The sequence below is a fragment of the Meles meles genome, chromosome 4 (genome assembly GCF_922984935.1).
Source record: "Meles meles chromosome 4, mMelMel3.1 paternal haplotype, whole genome shotgun sequence".
NCBI lineage: Eukaryota > Metazoa > Chordata > Mammalia > Carnivora > Mustelidae > Meles > Meles meles.
In genome coordinates, this window is record NC_060069.1 from 24,520,008 (window position 1) to 24,542,476 (window position 22,469).

Sequence of the window (22,469 nt, forward strand, 5' to 3'; positions counted from 1 at the left end):
ACAACGGCAAGGATATAGAAATCTTTATTTCAAAATTGTTAACTGTATAATTCACTTTACAAAATTTTATCTGTCCTTTAGAACTTATGGTTTGCATCACATCTTAAGTTGCAATTTACTTTCTTTATACTTTTATATCTAATAATTAGAAGGATATTCTGATATATCTGTTTTCATATTTGGGGGGGGAGAAAAAGGGAGGATTCTCCCTCCTGACCACCTAAAACCAGGCTTCTCACAACCAGCTTCCCATTTGAGGAACAAAGTAATTGATTTTAGGTATGGATATTCTGCTTTAGAAGCAACTTCCCAAGAGAACAACCACGTGATTGATTCTAGATAGGATCCCCTTTTGGAGACCTCTCTACTCTGAAGACCTCAAAGGTCTTCACTACATTACAATGTGATAAACCCAATACCACGTTAGAAGCAGTTCGCCAAATCTAGTAAGGGGATTATTTCATTTCATTCATTTCATTCTTAAAGAAAGACAGATGTTGGCTTCGTGTTACCTAACGTTCTTTAAGAGCATCCGAAATGGAAAAAGTAAAGCATGGTAGTACTCTGTCCTTTATATCTTCTGGCAAATTTGACAGGTTCTCTCATGGGCTTTGTCTACAAGAGTGAAACAAAGCAGAGTGTTTTATAGTAATGCAGTGTATTGAAGTCCTTTCACAAAGTCGACCCCTGGTAAAACAGATCATAATCCATATAAAAAGAAAGCTCTCTTTCTTACCACTTTAGGTTTTATAAAGTCTAAAATAGAACCTTTGAACTCTCATCACTTCTGAAATTCATCACTGTGATGCCTGCCGAGTTTCAAGTCTATTTTCAATTGACCGTACTATTTCTACAGGGGGAACAAAAGGAAGGCACTTCTCAAGGATAATGGCTCTAAAAGTAACATTTTTATATATGCCCCAACAACATTAATAATATCTACCACTTATTTTAGGTGCTTCATAGTTCATAAAAACGATTCCTCTGCCTATATTACGTAATGGTCACATAATTACCCCCAGTCTTTTATTCATTCAACAAACATTTACTGTATGCTACTATAAACCAGGTTTGGGGTTAAGTGCTGAATGTGAAGTTATGCAATACCATGGTTTAGGGGCAATGACAACTGATAAGTAAGTTCCATAGATTTTAAGTGGCAGGTCCCAAATTTTACAATGAATAAATGGTAAAACTGAGAGATGCAAATAAAAGCCATTATCAGCAAAAGGATCCTAGAAATGCTCCCTTCCACTATCATCAGTTTGTGAGAACTATATCACACATGACGTTTTCCTTTCAGGAGATACCTGGTGGGTGACTTCTACATATTTGGTATCTAATCATCATGCCTAGCAAATACATGCCGTGTTCAGTGCAAAATATCTACTTATTTGATTATGATTTTTTAAAAGATTTTATTTATTTATATGACAGAGATCACAAGTAGGCAGAGAGGCAGGCAGAGAGAGAGGGGGGAAGCAGGCTCCCTGCTGAGCAAAGAACCCGATTCAGGGCTCCATCCCAGGACCCCGGGATCACGACCCGAGCTGAAAGCAGAGGTTTTAACCCACTGAGCTACCCAGGTGCCCCGCTTATGATTATTTTTAAGTAAAAATGAACGTATTACCAAACTGCAATTACTTAGAGTATGTCCAAGAAGTGACTAGACAAATTTGCAGTGATCTGCAACCAACAGGGAAAAGTTTTCCAGTGCCTACTTCAGCTAAGAAAGCCTTTACAGACTTATTAAACATTAAATGCATTATCAAGAGGGACACCTGGGTGGCTCAGTCGGTTAAGCATCTGAATTTGGCTCAGGTCATATCCCAGAGTCCTGGAATTGAGTCTGGCATGAAGCCCTGCTTGGAGCCCTGCACAGGGCTCTGCGCTCAGCAGGGAGTCTGCTTATCCTTCTGCTCCCCTCACTCCACCCACTTGTGGTACACACTCTCTCTCACTTTCTCAAATAAATAAATACAATCTTTAAAAAATAATAATAATAAAATGAATGCAGGGGCGCCTGAGTGGCTCAGTAGGTTAAGCTTCTGCCTTGGGCCCAGGTCATGATCTCAGGGTCCTGGGTTCGAGCCCCACATCAGTTCTTTGCTCAGCAGGGAGCCTACTTCCCCCCTCTCTCTCTGCCTGCGTCTCTGCCTACTTGTGATCTCTGTCCGTCAAATAAATAAATAAAATCCTAAAAAAAAATAAATGCATTATCAAGAAATTCAGAGTCTTTATGTAGCAGTATTTTAAAAACTTGACAGATATATCTGCTGCCTAGCTGGATTAAAGTGCAGTCTTGGTGTGTTTAGCTGAAACGACGTGCTCTGCCATTGTTAAGCCATAGGACAGTTTCCAGGGTGTCTTCTGCATAAGAAAAAGCAAAACAAGCAAGCTTACTAAAATTGTGTGTGTGTGCATGTGTCTCTGTGCATGTAATTTGCTCTGCTCCAGGAACAAGATTGAGATTTTGGAATATAAAGGTGAATGATGCAGAAATCCTACTCTCAGGAGGCCCTAGAATTAGCTGAGAAAGACAGGTAAACATGAGTGAGCTGAGGTGTCTTACACATGCCAAATTAGAGGTCTGTATGGTGAATGCATAAAGAAAGAGATTGATTTATTACTTGTTTAATGCCTACTTTGACATCAGAATGAATTCTTTTAAGAACTAGAACTGTGTCCATTTTATTCACACTTAAATCTTTCATGGATTGCCCAAGACCTGGTAGATAGCACTATGTTTCAAGTTAATTTTGAATGAATTTCAGGCAAAAGTAAAGGAATAAGTTGAATGAATATAAACAATTAATTAATGGTGAGTTTTCTCTATGAGAACTCGGGGCATGGGAAAAGGGGTCAGGAAAGATTCTTTGAAAGTGATTAAGTGGGAAGAGAGGGAAGACCATCCAGATGCAAGCGGAAGTATAAGCAAATCTGGAAATATGGGAATGGTCTCAGCCTTTTTTGGAGTAGTCCTGTGAGTGGAAATGGAAATGTGTTTATTTAGGTCACGAAGTTAGATGGTGTTTTTTGCTAGAGAGCTTGGGCTTTATCGATGTGGGGAATGGACAGGATAAAGATCGCATTTTAGAAAGATCTATAAGCAGTTCATATAAGGTACTTTTAATTTTCAGTCCCAAAAGAAGAATTGGTACCATCCAAGAAAAATTAATTTGGGACAGTTACCCCCACCTTCCCCTGGGGTAGTCTCATCCTAAGCAGTTTTATCCCTTTGTTTCCTTGAGAACAAATGGATATTCTACTTTAGAACCATTTGTATGCATTGGTTTTGTCCTGAACTTCTGCAGAGGAGAGGCTGCCACATTCTGTATTCATTTTCTTTTTTTTTAATTTGACAGAGAGAAATCACAACTAGGCAGAGAGACAGGCAGAGAGAGAGGAGGAAGCAGGCTCCCTGCGGAGCAGAGAGTCTGATGCGGTGCTCGAACCCAGGACTCTGGGATCATGACCTGAGCCGAAGGCAGAGGCTTTAACCCACTGAGCCACCCAGGCACCCCCTGTATTCATTTTTTATGACACTTCAGCCTGACTTATCCATAGAGGCTTACAACATGTGTGGTCCTTAACGCCTTTTTGAAAAGCTCAGTTTCTTATATCTGGATTATATTTGTTTAATGTTGATTAGTAAGTGATTCAGTCTACATGAAAGCACTCTGAAAATTATCACAATTTCAGCGCCTCGCCTGACTCCTTAGAAAAAGCTCAGTCCCAAGCCATTTCCGCCGTAAATCCTTCACCTGCTGAAGGTGAGGTTTTCGTCCCAGCTGATGCCTCTAGCCTTGTTAACTGATACCTACGGTGTAATATACTGCTTTCACTTTGAAACTGGATTATATTTATTTCTGCTAACGCAGTTCATTGCATTTGGGAATTCTCTGCGTCTCTAGCACAGGAAATATATGCTTAGGAACAGCATGTGGGAAATTGAGATATGTTTTCTTGACCTGAGTTTGAGTTCAGTTTGGGGGCGCATAAGTGTTTCCTTCCTTGGTGGGGGATTGTAAGTGGATACTGGGAAGAATCCTGATGTTTTTCATTATCAGATTCCTTCCTACCTTTTTCCTTCCATTTGTTTTTTTTCCTAGGGCAGTTGACCTGAGATCCACACGAAACTGGAATTACACCTGGGATTAAGACTTGGAAGTGGGGTGTGTGTGTGTGTGTGTGTGTGTGTGTGTGTGTGTTTCTTTTTTCCAGTAGGCTGGCTGGTTATATTTAAACTTGGAAATGATGAGACTCTATGCTCTCCTAAAAGAGGAAAAGGTTGTGTCCTCACTCTTCAATCCTTTAAAATTTCATTAATGTAAGGAATTTCAAGAAGTTACTTTGTCTATCCGTCTGCATTTATTTAATAATTTGATCAACAGAAAATGAAATGTGTGTGATCTTCAGACTCTTTGTGAGGCCACTGGGGTGGATGCTCAGCAAAGGTGAATAGACCCAGCTCCTGACTTCAATCAAATTAAATTCTCATAATAGTAGAAAGAACATGGAAATGCATTATGGAAATTTAATGAGATTTAGCTGGTCCCCTATTGATGGACATTTACAAATTATGGTGCATGATAATTATGTTACAATACTGAGCAGCATTTCAGAAGGGTGATATGTACTAATATGGAAAGCTCTTCATGCATAATTAAGGTACACAAACAACAAAACCAACACACTGAGCAATAGTGCCCCCTTTGGAACTGAAAAACAAAACAAACAAAAAACCCCAGAACGAGTGGATTAGTAGATATATATTTATGAACTCTCCTGGAAATAATTATTAAAAAAAAAAAAGGAATGGGGGAGTTAAGAAGAGGTCTTGCACTTTTTTGAATTTTTAACCTTTGTATAGTTTGAATTTACTACTTTATAATGTTTCTTCTGTTAATGTGTTTATTCATTTTAAGTACCAAAGGGGTGTCTGTACTTTGAGATTATGTCTATATTTTTTCTTCTTTGTACCTCATTTTAAAAGTGCATTGTTACACTGAGCATATAATAATATTGCATACAGTATGCAAAGAGCTCTGTCAGAGTCAAGTACAGTGCCATGGAAATATGGAAATATGAGGCAAGATCAGATATGGCCCATCTTGGTCAATAAATTAGATTCTCTTATATTTTTATCTTGGAAACCTTTTCCTTAATGGCTTGTCCTCCAACTACAGGAGGGTCCCCAACTAGAATTTGGGTATATAAGTCCATTGTAGGTAAGCAAGTTGATGCTTTTTTGGAAGTGATGATACATTTTACTTTCTTGGTGTCAAAACACTGTGTTCATTCAGCATAGACAATGTTTTTGTCATATTCCTTATAAAATGAACCAAATTTAACCTTCAAAGATATACGCTGTGTCCCATCTACATGAAACATTAACTTTCTCATCTAATTTATTCCCTTTATGGGGCTTGGTTTTTCTTCTAAAAATAATCTCTTCCTATATGAGAAGAATTAGCAGAGAATTGTTACAAATACAGAAAAAGACAGTGTTTTAATACATAAAACAGAGAGGTGAACTTGAGATAATTACTTGGGCCATAATATAACTTATCAAAAAATGATTTTATCTGTCGTATGTCTAGGCAAACAGCTATTCTCTGCTTTTATTATCACTGTGGGGCATTTTCCTCTTCTGTAAGGTTGTTCTGCCTTGTAGAGAATTATATTTGAAACTAGTCTAAGCATTAATCCATTACTGAGGGATAAAATTGGAAATGCACCTGCAAATCACACTTCATTTAAGTTTTATTAACTTTTTATTTATTTCTCCCTTTTTGGTTTATATTTCTGTGCTCGTTTTGGCCTAAATGATAGGAATAAAGTCGTGTCTGACACTTGTAAATATAATCCATGTGATTTGTTTTTTCCGTTAAAACAAACTGCTATGAGGATGGCAGTGCAAATCATCTTAGGAGAACCTATTTGTTACTTAGCATTCAGTTGTAACTGTAGCCTGTGGGTAGAGAACCACTGTAATCAAATTTTAATGAATATTCAGTCTTTTTGTTCCAGCCCCAAATTATGAAGTCAGTCATAAGAACTGCTTGAAACTCATTTCCTTTTACCTCCGATGGTAAGGAAGGTAGAAAATAAGCAGTCAGAGAATGTTTGATTAGAAATCCAAGGAACATGATTCTGGGTGTGATTTTGCCACCAGCTACCACAAATTAACTGATAATTCATTAAATTTTTATTTTCCTTATTGGCAAAATAAAAGGTTTGAATTAAATAAATTTTAAGATCAGATAATAGAGGCTATATGCCTTCCAGTCTATTTCAACTAAGAACTATCCAAATAACTACAATTAACTTATTATAGTCCATAAAGCGTAATTAAATGGTAAACAAGATGCTGGAAGTCAAAAGAAAATGTAACCAAATAGCCCACTTTCTCATACATAAGAGGCTAACTCCAAAATATAATAATACTGTGTTATAAGCTTAAAGTAGTGTTTGCCATGTAAATTGTAATTTTTTTTCAGTGTTTAAATTTATTTATTTTTTCAGTGTAACAGTATTCATTGTTTTTGCACAACACCCAGTGCTCCATGCAATACGTGCCCTCCCTATTACCCACCACCTGTTCCCCCAACCTCCCACCCCCGACCCTTCAAAACCCTCAGGTTGTTTTTCAGAGTCCATAGTCTCTTATGGTTCACCTCCCCTTCCAATTTTTTTTTTTTTATAAACATATAATGTATTTTTATCCCCAGGGGTACAGGTCTGTGAATCGCCAGGTTTACACACTTCACAGCACTCACAATAGCACATACCCTCCCCAATGTCCATAACCCCCTCCCTCTCTCCCAACCCCACCTCCCCCCAGCAACCCCCAGTTTGTTTTGTGAGATTAAGAGTCATTTATGGTTTGTCTCCCTCCCAATCCCATCTTGTTTCATTTATTCTTCTCCTATCCCCCTAACCCCCCATGTTGCATCTCCATGTCCACATATCAGGGAAATCAAATAATAGTTGTCTTTCTCCGATTGACTTATTTCACTAAGCATGATACCCTCTAGTTCCATCCACGTCATCGCAAATGGCAAGATTTCATTTCTTTTGATGGCTGCATAGTATTCCATTGTGTATATATACCACCTCTTCTTTATCCATTCATCTGTTGATGGACATCTAGGTTCTTTCCATAGTTTGGCTATTGAAGACATTGCTGCTATAAACATTCAGGTACACGTGCCCCTTCAGATCACTGCGTTTGTATCTTTAGGGTAAATACCCAGTAGTGCAATTGCTGGGTCATAGGGTAGTTCTATTTTCAAGTGGTTGCACCAGCTTGCATTCCCACCAACAGTGTAGGAGGGTTCCCCTTTCTCCGCATCCTCGCCAGCATCTGTCATTTCCTGACTTGTTAATTTTAGCCATTCTGACTGGTGTGAGGTGATATCTCATTGTAGTTTTGATTTGTATTTCCCTGATGCCGAGTGACGTGGAGCACTTTTTCATGTGCCTGTTGGCCATCTGGATGTCTTCTTTGCAGAAATGTCTGTTCATGTCCTCTGCCCATTTCTTGATTGGATTGTTTGTTCTTTGGGTGTTGAGTTTGCTAAGTTCCTTATAGATTTTGGATACTAGCCCTTTATCTGATGTGTCGTTTGCAAATATCTTCTCCCATTCTGTCAGTTGTCTTTTGGTTTTGTTAACTGTTTCCTTTGCTGTGCAAAAGCTTTTGATCTTGATGAAATCCCAATAGTTCGTTTTTGCCCTTGCTTCCCTTGCCTTTGCTGATGTTCCTAGGAAGATGTTGCTGTGGCTGAGGTCAAAGAGGTTGCTGCCTGCATTCTCCTCAAGGATTTTGATGGATACCTTTCTCACATTGAGGTCCTTCATCCATTTTGAGTCTATTTTCGTGTGTGGTGTAAGGAAGTGATCCAATTTCATTTTTCTGCATGTAGCTGTCCAATTTTCCCAGCACCATTTATTGAAGAGGCTGTCTTTTTTCCATTGGACATTCTTTCCTGCTTTGTCAAAGATTAGTTGACCATAGAGTTGAGGGTCTATTTCTGGGCTCTCTATTCTGTTCCATTGATCTATGTGTCTGTTTTTTGTGCCAGTACCATGCTGTCTTGATGATGACAGCTTTGTAATAGAGCTTGAAGTCCAGAATTGTGATGCCACCCACTTTGACTTTCTTTTTCAATATTGCTTTGGCTATTCGAGGTCTTTTCTGGTTCCATATAAATTTTAGGATTATTTGTTCCATTTCTTTGAAAAAAAAATGGATGGTATTTTGTAGGGATTGCATTAAATGTGTAGATTGCTTTAGGTAGCATAGACATTTTCACAATATTTATTCTTCCAATCCAGGAGTATAGAACATTTTTCCATTTCTTTGTTTCTTCCTCAATTTCTTTCATGAGTACTTTATAGTTTTCTGCGTATAGATTCTTAGCCTCGTTGGTTAGGTTTATTCCTAGATATCTTATAGTTTTGGGTGCAATTGTAAATGGGATGGACTCCTTAATTTCTCTTTCTTCTGTCTTGCTGTTGGTGTACAGAAATGCAACTGATTTCTGTGCACTGATTTTACATCCTGACACTTTACTGAATTCCTTTACAAGTTCTAGCAGATTTGGAGTGGAGTCTTTTGGGTTTTCCACATATAGTATCATATCATCTGCGAAGAGTGATAGTTTGACTTCTTCTTTGCCGATTTGGATGCCTTTAATTTCTTTTCATTGTCTGATTGCTGAGGCTAAGACTTCTAGTACTATGTTGAATAGCAGTGGTGATAATGGACATCCCTGCCGTGTTCCTGACCTTAGCGGAAAAGCTTTCAGTTTTTCTCCATTGAGAATGATATTTGCGGTGGGTTTTTCATGGATGGCTTTGATAATATTGAGGTATATGCCCTCTATCCCTACACTTTGAAGAGTTTTGATCAGGAAGGGATGCTGTACTTTGTCAAATGCTTTTTCAGCATCTATTGAGAGTATCATGTGGTTCTTGTTCTTTCTTTTATTAATGTGCTCTATCACATTGATTGATTTGCGGATGTTGAACCAACCCTGCAGCCCTGGAATAAATCTCACTTGATCGTGTTGAATAATCCTTTTAATGTACTGTTGAATCCTATTGGCTAGTATTTTGGTGAGAATTTTTGCATCTGTGTTCATCAAGGATATTGGTCTGTAGTTCTTTTTTTTTTGGTGGGATCCTTGTCAAGTCCCCTACTATTATTGTATTGTTATTGATGTGTTTCTTTGATTTTGTTATTAATTGGTTGATATAGTTGGCTACTCCCACGTTAGGGGCATAGATATTTAAAATTGTTAGATCTTCTTGTTGGACAGACCCTTTGAGTAGGATATAGTGTCCTTCCTCATCTCTTATTATAGTCTTTGGCTTAAAATCTAATTGATCTGATATAAGGATTGCCACCCCAGCTTTCTTCTGATGCCCATTAGCATGGTAAATTGTTTTCCACCCCCTCACTTTAAATCTGGAGGTGTCTTCGCGTCTAAAATGAGTTTCTTGTAGGCAACATACTGATGGGTTTTGGTTTTTTATCCATTCTGATACCCTGTGTCATTTTATTGGGGCATTTAGCCCATTAACATTCAGGATAACTATTGAGAGATATGAATTTAGTGACATTATTAGCCTGTAAGATGACTGTTACTGTATATTGTCTCTGTACCTTTCTGATCTACTACTTTTAGGCTCTCTCTTTGCTTAGAGGACCCCTTTCAATATTTCCTGTAGAACTGGTTTGGTGTTTGCAAATTCTTTCAGTTTTTGTTTGTCCCTGAAGCTTTTTATCTCTCCTTCTATTTTCAATGATAGCCTAGCTGGATAGAGTATTCTTGGCTGCATGTTTTTCTCATTTAGGGCTCTGAATATATCATGCCAGCTCTTTCTGGCCTGCCAGATCTCTGTGGATAAGTCTGCTGCCAATCTAATATTTTTACCATTGTATGTTATAGACTTCTTTTCCCGGGCTGCTTTCAGGATTTTCTCTTTGTCACTAAGACTTGTAAATTTTACTATTAGGTGACGGGGTGTGGACCTATTCTTATTGACTTTGAGGGGGGTTCTCTGCATCTCCTGGATTTTGATGCTTGTTCCCTTTGCCATATAAGGGAAATTCTCTCCAATAATTCTCTCCAATAGACCTTCTGCTCCCCTCTCTGTTTCTTCTTCTTCTGGAATCCCAATTATTCTAATGTTGTTTCGTCTTATGGTGTCACTTATCTCTCGAATTCTCCCCTCGTGGTCCAGTAGCTGTTTTTCCCTCTTTTTTAGTATATGTGCTGCGAAGCGAGCACTGTTTTTCCCTCTTTTGCTCAGCTTCTTTATTCTCTGTCATTTGGTCTTCTATATCACTAATTCTTTCTTCTGCCTCATTGATCCTAGCAGTGAGAGCCTCCATTTTTGATTGCACCTCATTAATAGCTTTTCTGATTTCTACTTGGTTAGATTTTAGTTCTTTAATTTCTCCAGAAAGGGCTTTTATATCTCCAAAGAGGGTTTCTCTAATATCTCCCATGCCTTTTTCGAGCCTGGCTAGAACGTTCAGAATCATCATTCTGAACTCTTGATCTGACATATTACCAATGTCTGTGTTGATTAGGTCCCTAGCCTTCGGTACTGTCTCTTATTCTTTTGTTTGTGGTGATTTTTTCCGCCTTGTCATTTTGTCCAGATAAGAGGATATGAAGGATCAAATAAAATACTAAAAGGGTGGCAAAGACCCCAGAAAAATGCGCTGTAACCAAATCAGAAGAGACCCCAAATTGTGGGGGGGAGAAAGGGGATAAAAAGAGGTTCAGAAAAGAAAAAAAAGAAAAAAATTTAAAAAATAAAACAAATAAAGAAAAAATATAAAACAGAAAAAATATATATATTTAGATAAACTAGTCAAAAAACATTAAAAAAGAAAAGGGTAAAAGTTTTAAAAAATTTAGCAGAAGAAGAAAAAAGAAAGAAAAAAAATTGAAAAAAGAAAAAAAAAATTGAATTAACCGCAAGACTAAAGAATCATGGGGAGAAAGCCATGAGTTCTGTGTTTTGCTTTCTCCTCCTCTGGAATTGCGCTGCTGTCTTAGGAATTGAACCTGCTTTCCTTGATAGATGAACTTCGTCCTGGCTGGATATTTTGTTGATCTTCTGGGGGAGGGGCCTGTTGTAGTGACTCTCAAGTGTCTTTGCCCGAGGCGGGATTGCACCACCCTTACCGGGGCCCAGACTAAGTAATCAGCTCGGGTTCCCTTTTGGGAGCTTCTGTTCCCTGAACGCTTTCCATAGAGTTCCGGAGGACGGGAATGAAAATGGCTCCCTCCCAGTCTCCGGCCTGGAGGAGCCAAGAGCCCGGGGCCCCACTCCTCAGTGCGCCCCCAGAGGACAGCACCCAATCACTCCCATATCCCCAGCCTCTAGCTGCGCTCCCAGCTCACCCAGCCCACCACCAATTCACGGTAACCCCGAGCTGAGAGTTCAGTCCTCGGCTCTGTCTCTGTAGCCGGCTTCTCTGTTCTAATACCTGTGAGCTCTGGGACACTCCGACACCCCCGATCCTTCTGTGACCCTGCGGGACCTGGGGCCACGCTGACCCCGCGTGGGCTTCACCCCGGTTTAGCCTCTGGAGCAATGTCCCTCAGTGGAACAGACTTTTAAAAGTCCTGATTTTGTGCTCCGTTGCTCCGCCACTTGCCGGGAGCCGGCCCCTCTCCCCCGTGGTCTATCTTCCCGTCGTTTTAGATTCACTTCTCCACCAGTCCTACCTTTCAGAAAGTGGTTGATTTTCTGTTTCTAGAATTGCTGTTCTTCTTCTCTTTGATCTCCCATTGGATTTGTAGGTGTTTGCAATGTTTAGATAAGCTATCGAGCTGATCTCCTGCTACCTGATGTAGTCTCAACCTGCTACTTCTCCGCCATCTTGACTCCTCCCCCCTGTAAATTGTAATTTAAATTTGGGACTTGCTTGCTCTACATCTACAAAGATGATTGAGATAGAGGTATATAAACATATACAGAGTTAGAAATGCATACATACATATATGCACACAAAGTCGATCATGTATAGGTCATACATGGGTGAGAGAAAGTAACAAATCTTTTGCAGACAAATGAGAGGGACTGTGAAACTTTCCTGGATATAACAGCAAGTATTTTGGAATTAGTCATGAAAATTAAGGACATGGCTTTTGACACAGAGTTATTTAGTTAGTTAGTTAGTTGAGAGAGAGAGATTGAAGATGGCTTGCACAGAGAGAGGCAGAGGGAGAAGGAAGGAGAGAATGAATCTTAAACTCCAGCTCGAACCTGGTAGGGGCTCAATTTCATGACCCTGAGATCATGACCTGAGCTGAAATCAAGAGTCAGATGCTTAACCAACTGAACCACCCCGACACCTAATACAGAGTTATTTAGAAAGACACATCTATCATTTTTACATCATTGTTCTTTATTCCAAATCATTATAGACTAATGATGCTTTTTGCATCTGAGAGAAAATGAGGGTTGTCGGTCAGGTATAAGACAGCAGGAAGTTTAAGGATTGTGGAGAATTAAGGCAAATGCTGGAAGTTCTTATTTATTGTTGGAAAGCTACCAGTTTTCAACTTAAGATCTCTATGACCTCAAGTGTTCTAAAAGTATTTCAACTAAATCTTGTCATTATGTCCATCTCATTGATTCATATTTTCATTTGCTAAACATTTAATAAAAGCCTGTTTTAGCTAGACTAGAAAACACTTGGTATTAGTCCTTCATGTGCTCATTCACTATCTAGCTGTGGGCATGGGGGGAGTCATGCCTGTGACATGTGATTTTCTAAAACTCTATGGTAGTGAATGTGATTTCTGAGCTAGAGGACATTCTGTGTCTATAGTGCTAGAGAATGACATCTGCTTTATGCTTTCAAATTATCTATCCATATTCCTATTGTGGTATCCACTGAAAGCTGTTAGAAGTTTCCTTTTGCTTGTCTTTCTCCTCTTCTAAGCTGTGACTTCCCTCCCTGAGCAAGGATCCTGATGCGGGGCTTGATCAGAGAACCCAGTGATCATGACCTGAGCCAAAGGCAGATTCTTAAACAACTGAGCCCCCCAGGCGCCCCTTAGTATCATTTTTTAATTCTCTACTATGAAACCGCTTTTTAATGTACAAGGCACCCTGATTATCACAGGAATAGTTCCTTTTTCTTTTTTTAATTGAGAACAGATCCATGTCCACACATTTAATAGGAAAATAGTTTCTAGATTAAATTTTTATATTTTAACTTAGTGCTTGGAATTCTTTCTTTTTAATTCTTTTATCTCATTCTTTCACTCAGTCCCAGATTTTATAAGCTCACCTCCAATAAACTGTTCCTCTTGCCGCTAGCTTATCTTATCCACTCTGCTTCTCCCACCCTTCCCTTTTTGTTTCCTGAAGTAAAATTCATAATCTCTCTGAGGTGAGGAATTTTTAAATTTAGTATTTAAACTACCAGACCTGTGAGTTATGGTAAGAAGAGATATTCTAAAAGACTGTCACCACAATCCATTATAAATACCTGAAGAGTTTAAATAAACTGAATGCTAAAAATTGAAAATGTTCACTTGGCTAAGGGACAGCAGGAATCCTATTAATACTTAGAAGCTAAAAGGGTTATCTACTTGTAGAATATGATGTTAGTAAACATTCTTAGTGCATCATAAAACCGAAGTCATGTTAAGTTTCTGTTGATTGTGTTTTCTCAGCTCTTGGTTTCACTGATCTGTTCTTTGGTTTTTTAGTCTCTATATCATTTATTTCTACACTCATCTTTATTATTCCCTTCTTTCATTGACTTTATGCTTTGTTTGTTCTATTTATAGCTCCTTGAGGTATAAAGTTAGGTTGTTTGAGATTTTTCTTGCTTCTCGAGGTAGGCCTGGATTGCGATATACTCCCATCTTAGAACGAATTTTGCTGAGTCCCAAAGATCTTGGACCATCGTGTTTTCATCTTCATTTGTTCCCATGCATTTTTTAAAATTACCTCTTTCGATTTTTTTGTTGGCCATTCATTATGTAGTAGCACGTGATTTAGCTTCCATATATTCGTGTTCTTCCAGATTCTTTCTTGTGATTGATTTTGAGTTTCACACTGTTGTGGCATGATATGATTTTATTCTGTGTGAATTTATTGAAACTTGTTTTGTGGCCCAACACTTTATCTACTCTGGGGAATGTTTCATGTGCCCTCCACCACTAAACCAGGCTTCCAGGAAATCTTAAAGGGAAATTAGTGGAAAGAAAAGGCCATAATTGGGAATAAGACCATTATGAATGGAAAGAATTTCACAGGTAAATGCAAATGTATAATAAAAGCAGCAGATTAATCACTTGTAAAACCAATATAGTGAAAATAAAAAAAAAACCAGTAAAATCAATTATATCTACAAAAATCAGTCAAGGGATTCACAAAATAAAAGGATGTAAATTATGACATCGTATACCTAAAACATGGGTTAGGGGAGTTAAAATTTAGAACTTTTAGATGGGTTCAGACTTAAGTGACCATCAACTAAATATAGTCTACTATATGCATAAGATGTTGTATATGAACCTCACGGTAGCCGTGGTAAAAAACCTGTAAATAGGTTTACAAAAAAGAAAGAGAAAGGAATCCAAGCACAAGTTTCAAGAAAGCCATCAAACCACAAGGGAACAGAAGAATAAGTTTCAAATAAAAATCAAAAAAAATTTACATTAATTGTGCTAGGTAAAATAAATGGTGTTGTTTTGTTTGTTTAGAACAGCAAATTCTGTAAGCCATAAGGTTATCTTATTGGTTCATGCCTTGGATGTTTTGTGTTTAATACAGTTTGGAAGGCTAGAAATACTGCACTAAGCAAACAAACAGTAATTACTCCTTCATAATTACCATGTAACTTTATCGCCATGCATTGTTATAATTATATTTTAAATACTCTTCATTTTCATGATAGACCATAATGTCTTCTAGCACATTACAATCTGTGGCTTATAACTGCATCTCACTTCCACAAAGGCCCCTTCTTCATTTAGTCTGTATTTTAACTACTGTGAAAAGAGACTAGGCAAAATTAATTGGTAGCATAATACTGCAATAAGGAAATTGTAGACAATATAATATTTGTGTGCTACTGAAATTATCTCATTATTCAGAGGATTCATGTTGAACATCTAAGATCTATTCCTACTTCCTCTGTTAAAGAGGCAGTCACAATCAAATCAGTGTTTCTCCAACTGATGTGTGCAGAGGAATCACCTGGGGATCTGGTTCAAATGCAGAGTTTGATTGAATAGATCTGGGGAAGGGCCCAGATTCTGCATTTCTAACATGTTCCCAAGTGCTCCCAAGTATGGATCCCATTGATGCCTGTCCTTGGACCACATTTTGAGTAGCATCACTTTCAAGTATTATTTATTATTATTTCGCATCTATGTGTAAAATGGTGTTAACAATATGCACGCGCACGTGCGCACACATGCATATACATAAACTTCATTCTTTGTTACAATCACTTTCAAACTCAAGCGTGGACAGTAATTGCTACTTTTCAAAGACTTAACACAACAGAACAGCGTTCAACCTAGGAAAGTCAGCCAAGTAAGCACTAGGTAATTCCCCTTTGAAATGAGATGAAGTAGAGTCAAGGAAGGCTTTCCAAAGAACATGGATTTGAGCTGCATTCTGAAGGCTGATGAGTAGGTTGCCAGATGGAGGTTGTGTATGGGGGAGGCCAAGGAGGGAAAGCTGAGAAGGGAAATTCCAGGGATGAGAAAAGGCATTTAGAGGTGAGGGGACTTTAGGCCACAGGAGTGGGAGGAATCTGGCTAAAGATGAGATCAAGGGAACAGATTCTTCTCTTCTAATGTCAGGGTTTGGATTTTATCTTGCAGGTATTTAGAAATCACCTGAGAACTAGAAGATTATATAAATCTTAATTCATCTAATTCACTGTTTGGTCTTACATTCTCAATGAAATCCACCTCCAAACTCCCCAGGAAACTAACAATCATAATTACATGCCTAAATTCAAGGAAAATATCATAGATATTCCATCCTTTTTTAATGACACATTTAAAAAATGTGTTTCTAGGATTGTATTTCTTTTAACTTCATTGAATAAAAATTTTGTGGCCCTGCTTTCCCATCATAATCATCTTCAAATCAGTAAAGTGACAGCAGATATTTTGACATAGCAATGTCAATAAATATAAATAGATCATTACCAACATCATAGTCTAACAACTTATGAAGATCTTCGAATACCAGGGTGGCTAAGATTTGAAACCTCTAAGACACTGTCGAACACAACTCACAAAGGCATCTCAGTTGAAAGTTAAGAAAGTCTTTCCCTATGGCTTTTTAAGTTTCCCTTAGTGTTAAAAATATTGTTCTAAAAGTTCCCTTTTCAATAATGAAAAATTCAAGGTAGGTTTACAAGCCAGAATCTCATAGTCTATGTATAATTGATCCTTAGCAAGCTAAACTATTGTGATTTGGTAATATTTGTTTCAAAGAGGCCTCTATAAAATTTCTCTGTGCCAGTAAGTAGAAGAAATCCTGAAGTTAGTAATTCATTCAAAGCCTTTCTTTTCTTGTCAGTGTTGTCCCCCTGATTCCATAGTGTCCAAGAGTTCACCAGAAAGTCTTTAAATATATGTATATGTGTGTCTGTGTGTGTATACATGTCAAAGAGACACATTTTGGGGTGGTGAATTTTGCTTGCCTACAATGTGTAGATAGCATTGTGCTTACCTTAGTAGTAAAATACAGATTTGCTGGATTTAAATAGCTAATAGATCTCTAGCAGTTAAGTAACAAAAAATAGTAGTAAGAATAATTTTTTGAAAACACAGCAGAAAAAGGAACAGGGAGCATTCAGGGTAGGCAATGGAGTGTTAAGATACATAAGAGAACATGACTTGTATCCTACTCAGGATATTAGAATTCAAACTTCGGTGAGGATTCAGGAGGGGAACATGGCCGGATGGTCCAAGCTGCAGTCAGCAAGAATCATCTTGGAAGTGCAAATCCTCTCAATGAGCATATCTTTTCACTGTTCTTGGAGAGTCAGCTGCAAGTTCTGTGGCCAAACCAGCCATGGAGTTAGAGTGGGACAGAGCTGAGAAACAATAAGCCCAGTTGATTGAACACTCTGAACTCAGACTCAGCCAAGTAACTAGGTTTTACAGCCAATGCATGGGCAGTGGCTAATAAAGATGCTAGGCAATAGTAATAGTTATGGCTAATGTGGATTTAATAATCATTTATGCACCATACACTGTTTTAAACACTTTTCACACATGAATTTATTTAATCTTCACAACAGCTGTCTGAGGTAAGTGATGTTATTATCCTCAACTCATACTTGAGGAAAATGAGTCACAGAAATATTAAAAAAATTTAAAAGGTGTCTGGAGTCTTGTAGTTAGTAAGTCAGGGAGCCAGGAAGCAGACTGCTAGACACGGAAATGAACCCAAACTAAGTGTCAGAGCCTACAGAAACAAGAACGACCTCAAGCAAAGTCATTATTATATCCTAGACTATTAGAATCAGTATATTATGTTCTCTAAAAGAATCTGTTTTAGGAGACAATAAAGAGAATCCTGCCTCAGATAGTAGAAAGTATGACTCATGAAAGTTATTATCCCAAGAAACATAAAAGGTAGAATCTACATTTTTTAACAGTAGGAAATTTAAGGTATTTCTAGATTTATTTGCCTTTTGTGAGAAATTTGTACTATTGCCAGTTATAAACTCACATGTCGGCATGACCATCCCATTCGAATGAGAGAATATACCTTGAATTTTTAAAATATCAAGAGAGAAAATATCCTATAGTGAGGAACGATGGTGTATGTATAATGATATATATGATATATATATAATCATTCCTTACTGTAGGCACATACTTATATATGCTTTTGGAGTCTCACAGGAAATTTTCTTTAGCATAGAGTTTCAGGATCCTTGATTGCATTTATCCTTTCAGTTCTTCATCTGGAGAAAGAATTTAGACTACTTCAGTGTGATGGCAGCTCCTGTCTGCAGACACTTCATGATTCAGCCTTTCCTTTGTGTGATTTCTGTGGCTTCACCAAACTCACTGAAGTTGGAGTTTCCCAAAAGCAGACAGTTGGGAAACACTTGTGCTCCGTGAGGAATGGCATTGGTTGAGTTATGTGCCAGGATGAGTTACGTATTCCCACATGCCTCCTCCATAGGGAGGCAAGACGTTTTATTTTTCATTCCACCTAGCCAATTCCGAACTTCTGTTTGAGTCAGTATTTCCTTCAATATTGGTCAATAGAATTCTGCAGCTCATAATAAAAGGATTGAGTAAATACTACTGCCACTTAAAACTTAATGATTTTCAAATATTTATTTGTGGTTACCCACTCATCTCTTTTTCCACTATTGATTTTGGAGACAATTGAAAGTCTCATGAATTCCATAATTTTTTTTTTTTTTTTTTTTGCATTGTCCAGGTTAGTGAACATAAGCAACCTTGCTGGAGTGGAAATGGGAAGGAATAGGTGTTGGGGAAAATGATAGCAGTTATCTATTAAGATTATAATATTATGTGTCAATGGCAAAATTTTAGTGATATGAAACAATGGAGATTTATTTAGCTTACATGTTTGTGGGATCATCTTTGACCTCGCCTGGTCTGTGGTCAACTGCATGTTTATCTGTGTATATCTGATGATTTTCGTTGCGCTCACTCACACGTCAGCATCGTAGTCATCGGATGATCTGCTTTGGCTTTGGCTCTGATAGTAGGGATGACTCCTCTACACTTGTATCTCATCCTTCCACAGGCCAGGCTGAGTATATTCATGCGGCTGTGCAGAGAAGCAAAAGAAGCAAAACTCAATGCTTAAAAACACTTCAGTGTTCTGCTTGTGCCTCATTTGCTAACATTTCATTGGCTAGAGCAGTTCACATGGGATCAGACCAAGATTCAAAGAGCGCAACAATACTGCCTGGCAAAAGGCAAAGATAGAAGGAGGGATAAAGAATTAAAATAATTTTCCTTCTACCTTTCTAAGTTCTTGGCTAGGACCCCCCACCCCCCATAAAGACACATGAACAGGAGAAAAAAACAAACAGAGGTTTAATAACATATATGCCTCTCGTATGGAGATACCCAGGAAAACCTAGTAACTCCCTGAAATACCCCAGTCACCATCTTAAATATGGTCTTCAGAGGAAGACAAAAGGTGTTGGGGAGGGAGCAGGGAGGCCAGTTAGAGGAGATTACCAGAAAAAGCACTGTAAATAAGGGTAAGGTTTTTGCATAGATTTAAGTCCTTTTTTCTCTACTGATAGATAAGAATTTCTTGAGATTTAGAATATTCTTTTCTTCCAGATACAAAGAGGGAGATTCTGTTACAAATAGAGATTTCCTTTATAAGTGTAAATGTCTCTTACAAAAGGGTAACTTCTGGTCAGTTTTCAGAGCTTTTCCTCTATCTGTTGTTTCTTAAAAATAATCAGGCTAAATTAGTCCTAATGCCAAAGAGTCATTTTTTCGAAGGGTATGTTTTGTTCCTCTTCAACCATTAATACAATTAATCTTCAGAAGAATGCATTTTCCCAGGGGGTTGTGAGAGGGAGGGGTTCATTTTAATTTTCAGATTATAAATTTACAAATCAATATTTGTTTTATCCAAGCAAATAATAGCAAAAAAATCCCCCTACCCATTTAACGCATTGACCAAGTTTTTTTTTAACCATATGGCTTTCTTTTTATTCATTCATTTTAAAGTACATTTGTGGTAATCACAAGCAGCATTTTTTTTAGTCAAGTAGGGATGTGGAGGGAGCATCAGTTCTCAAAGAATAAATTTCTCCTTGTTGTGTTTTAAAAGATTATCAAATAAGTTAACTTGAGTCATCGAGGACCACTTTTCCCCCCAGTCCAGGATTCTTTTCTTAGAACCATATCCTTTGACTGTATTTTATCCTGTGGGCTCATTTGATATTCAAATAATTGTTCTCCCAGGGATACTGACTAGATTTCACTGGGAAATTGGAGAGAAAGGGGTTCAGTAGACAATCAACTTCTAGCCGCTTTGAAATTGCAGAGGTTAATGAGAAAAAAACTGATTTGGTTGTAATTAGCAAAATGGCTCCCTTTTTAGAAGGCAGCTCCTAAGGATCTCTTTCCAAAATAGAATCCTACAGTTCTACTGTGAAAACATAGTTACTTTGAGGGGGAAATATTTATCTACACACAAATACTGGTTATGAATATGTTTCTAATAAGAAAAAGCAAAATTCAATGAGTACTTTTTAAAGATCTTATTGGCTTTATTCAAGGATTTGTAACTCAGGCAGTCTCTCCTTCAGCAGGTAGAGAGGAGCTCTGAGAACCTGTGCAGATGGGAGGCTTCTGCAGCAGAAGGGAGTGGGAACAAGAAAGTTATAGTGGCAAAAATTGGATTGGTTGTGGCAAAGTCACTTTTCTTTAGAGATGGCAGGGGTCTATCAGGTCAATTACCTCACTAATGCTGATCAGTGACTCCTGATTGATTGGTTCAAAATTCCATTTCTGGGAGAGCCAAAACTATAATTAAGTTAGGTCTCGGTTTGGTGACATGGAGCTTAGCATAAGTGACTCCATTTTGGCCCCATCATCTGGTTTTTAGCATTGATATAAGGGGAAGGAGTCAACATTCCCCTCTTCACTTTTAAGCCAAGTTCACATTCTGCTTCAACTGATTTTTTTTTCAACAATATTTTTTGTATTCTTTTATGGTCTGCCAGCATTTTTTTGAAGCCCAGTTAGATAGAATAGCAGCCAACATAATTGAGACTAAAAGGGGGCCAACTATCTCTCCAGAAGCAAGAAAACTTCAAAAGATAGGCATTACAAAACACTACTGTGACTCAAAAATCACTTGGTTTTTAGGGGTATTTGCTAATATAGAATTGGTTTCTTATCTTCCCAGCCCCTAGTGAGCCTTTACTGTGCAAATTCGCTGATGGAGGACAAAAGAAGCGACAGAATCAAAGCAAATACACCCAGAATGGAAGGCCTTGGCCCAGGGAAGGAGAGGTGAGTCCTGACTGACTTTTGCTCAGAAACATAGCAGTGGACATCCCTCAGAAGGGTGGCAAGACAGACATTTGGGACCCTGATGAATTCGAGTCCTGTAGAAAATTACATGGCTTTGAAGGGGGCAAATGAGTAGGCCTATGTTAATGTGCTCAAGATAAAATGACTTGAGGAGGAGTGTAGGACTTCAAAATTGACCTCAGTTCTATCCTATAATAAATCCTCTGTCTTTAACCAAATCTTAAACCCAATATACACTCACTGAAAGAATTATCCACAAAGAATTGATCCTTAATTGTGGGTAGCTATATTTTCAGTGAAATCAATAGTGAGAGTTAAATGTTTGTGTTTAGGAAAAAACACAAATTTAGATTTATTTTATTCTACCCTTGAGATAGTCTACTTGCTCATATAGGTGTATGCATGCATTTTCCTATTTGTTCATAAATGTGTTGATATGTATTTTGTATATATATATATATATCAGTATAAAATATGACATTTTCTGTTGGTCAAGAAAGAGGGAAAAAAGTTCATATACACAGGCTTTTGTTTTTCACAATAAAAAAAGGCATTGAGCAGTTAATTATCCATTTATACTCTTAACACAAAGAAGTAGAAAAGCAAGCTTATGTATCCAATGACCCTTGGGAATGATTTTCTTTTGGTTATTTTTATTGTAAGAAGACAAGGAAAAGGTATCAGGGCTTCTAAGAGGTCTTTTTATTCTTTGTGAAATGGAATAGAGTTACTTGAATGACTTGAATAAATGCTATTTTGTACCAAAGCCATAATTTCAACAGAAGAGCTCTATTTCGTATTTTTATTCAAAGCACCTACTTCATCCATTTCTCATTTAAGAGGCATCCCACTTGATGCAGCATTCACAGTTGTGAAGGCAGAGGGTGGGGATTTTCTCACCAAAACCTTTAGCCATTTTTTAGTTTCTAACACTGTTGTCTGTTTTGAGTATTTCCATGCAGGTCTCAAAAACCTCTCTTAAAGTGTATAGTTATGTTCAAGTATTGTATAATCTATAATGCATTATTTTAAGACATAAAGAAGAGAATCACCACTGAACACTTGAAACTAGTGAAAAAGGAATGTTTGGATACTTCAACTATAGAAAGGCTATCTGTGTTATGTTCAAAAAAGGAAGGGGAAATGGAATGACCCCTGTGTTTTAGGTAGAGGTTAGTGACCATCAATTAGTCCCATTGCCTCCAAAAGACAGCTGATTTCTGACAGCACTCATTATGAAATCCATCCCATACCAACCATCTGTAGTCTAGAAAGACTCATTTGATCTTTTAAAATGCTATTGGGTCAAATGCTCACTGGTGAGAGAGATTTCTGGATCATAAACCATCACCAAGAAGCCTTGACAGTCAATTAGATGACTTGGCA

At 37.8% G+C, this 22,469-nt stretch overlaps 1 protein-coding gene across 11 annotated transcripts in view; it reads left to right on the forward strand.

Moving 5' to 3' along the window:
* RBMS3 (RNA binding motif single stranded interacting protein 3) overlaps positions 1-22,469 on the forward strand; it is a 740,514-nt gene that overhangs the window by 572,586 nt on the left and 145,459 nt on the right. For all 11 annotated transcript variants that reach the window (XM_046002641.1, XM_046002647.1, XM_046002649.1 and 8 more), the window contains one exon: positions 20,956-21,062. In XM_046002641.1, the coding sequence (XP_045858597.1) occupies positions 20,956-21,062 (107 nt within the window). The remainder of the gene's footprint in view (positions 1-20,955; positions 21,063-22,469) is intronic.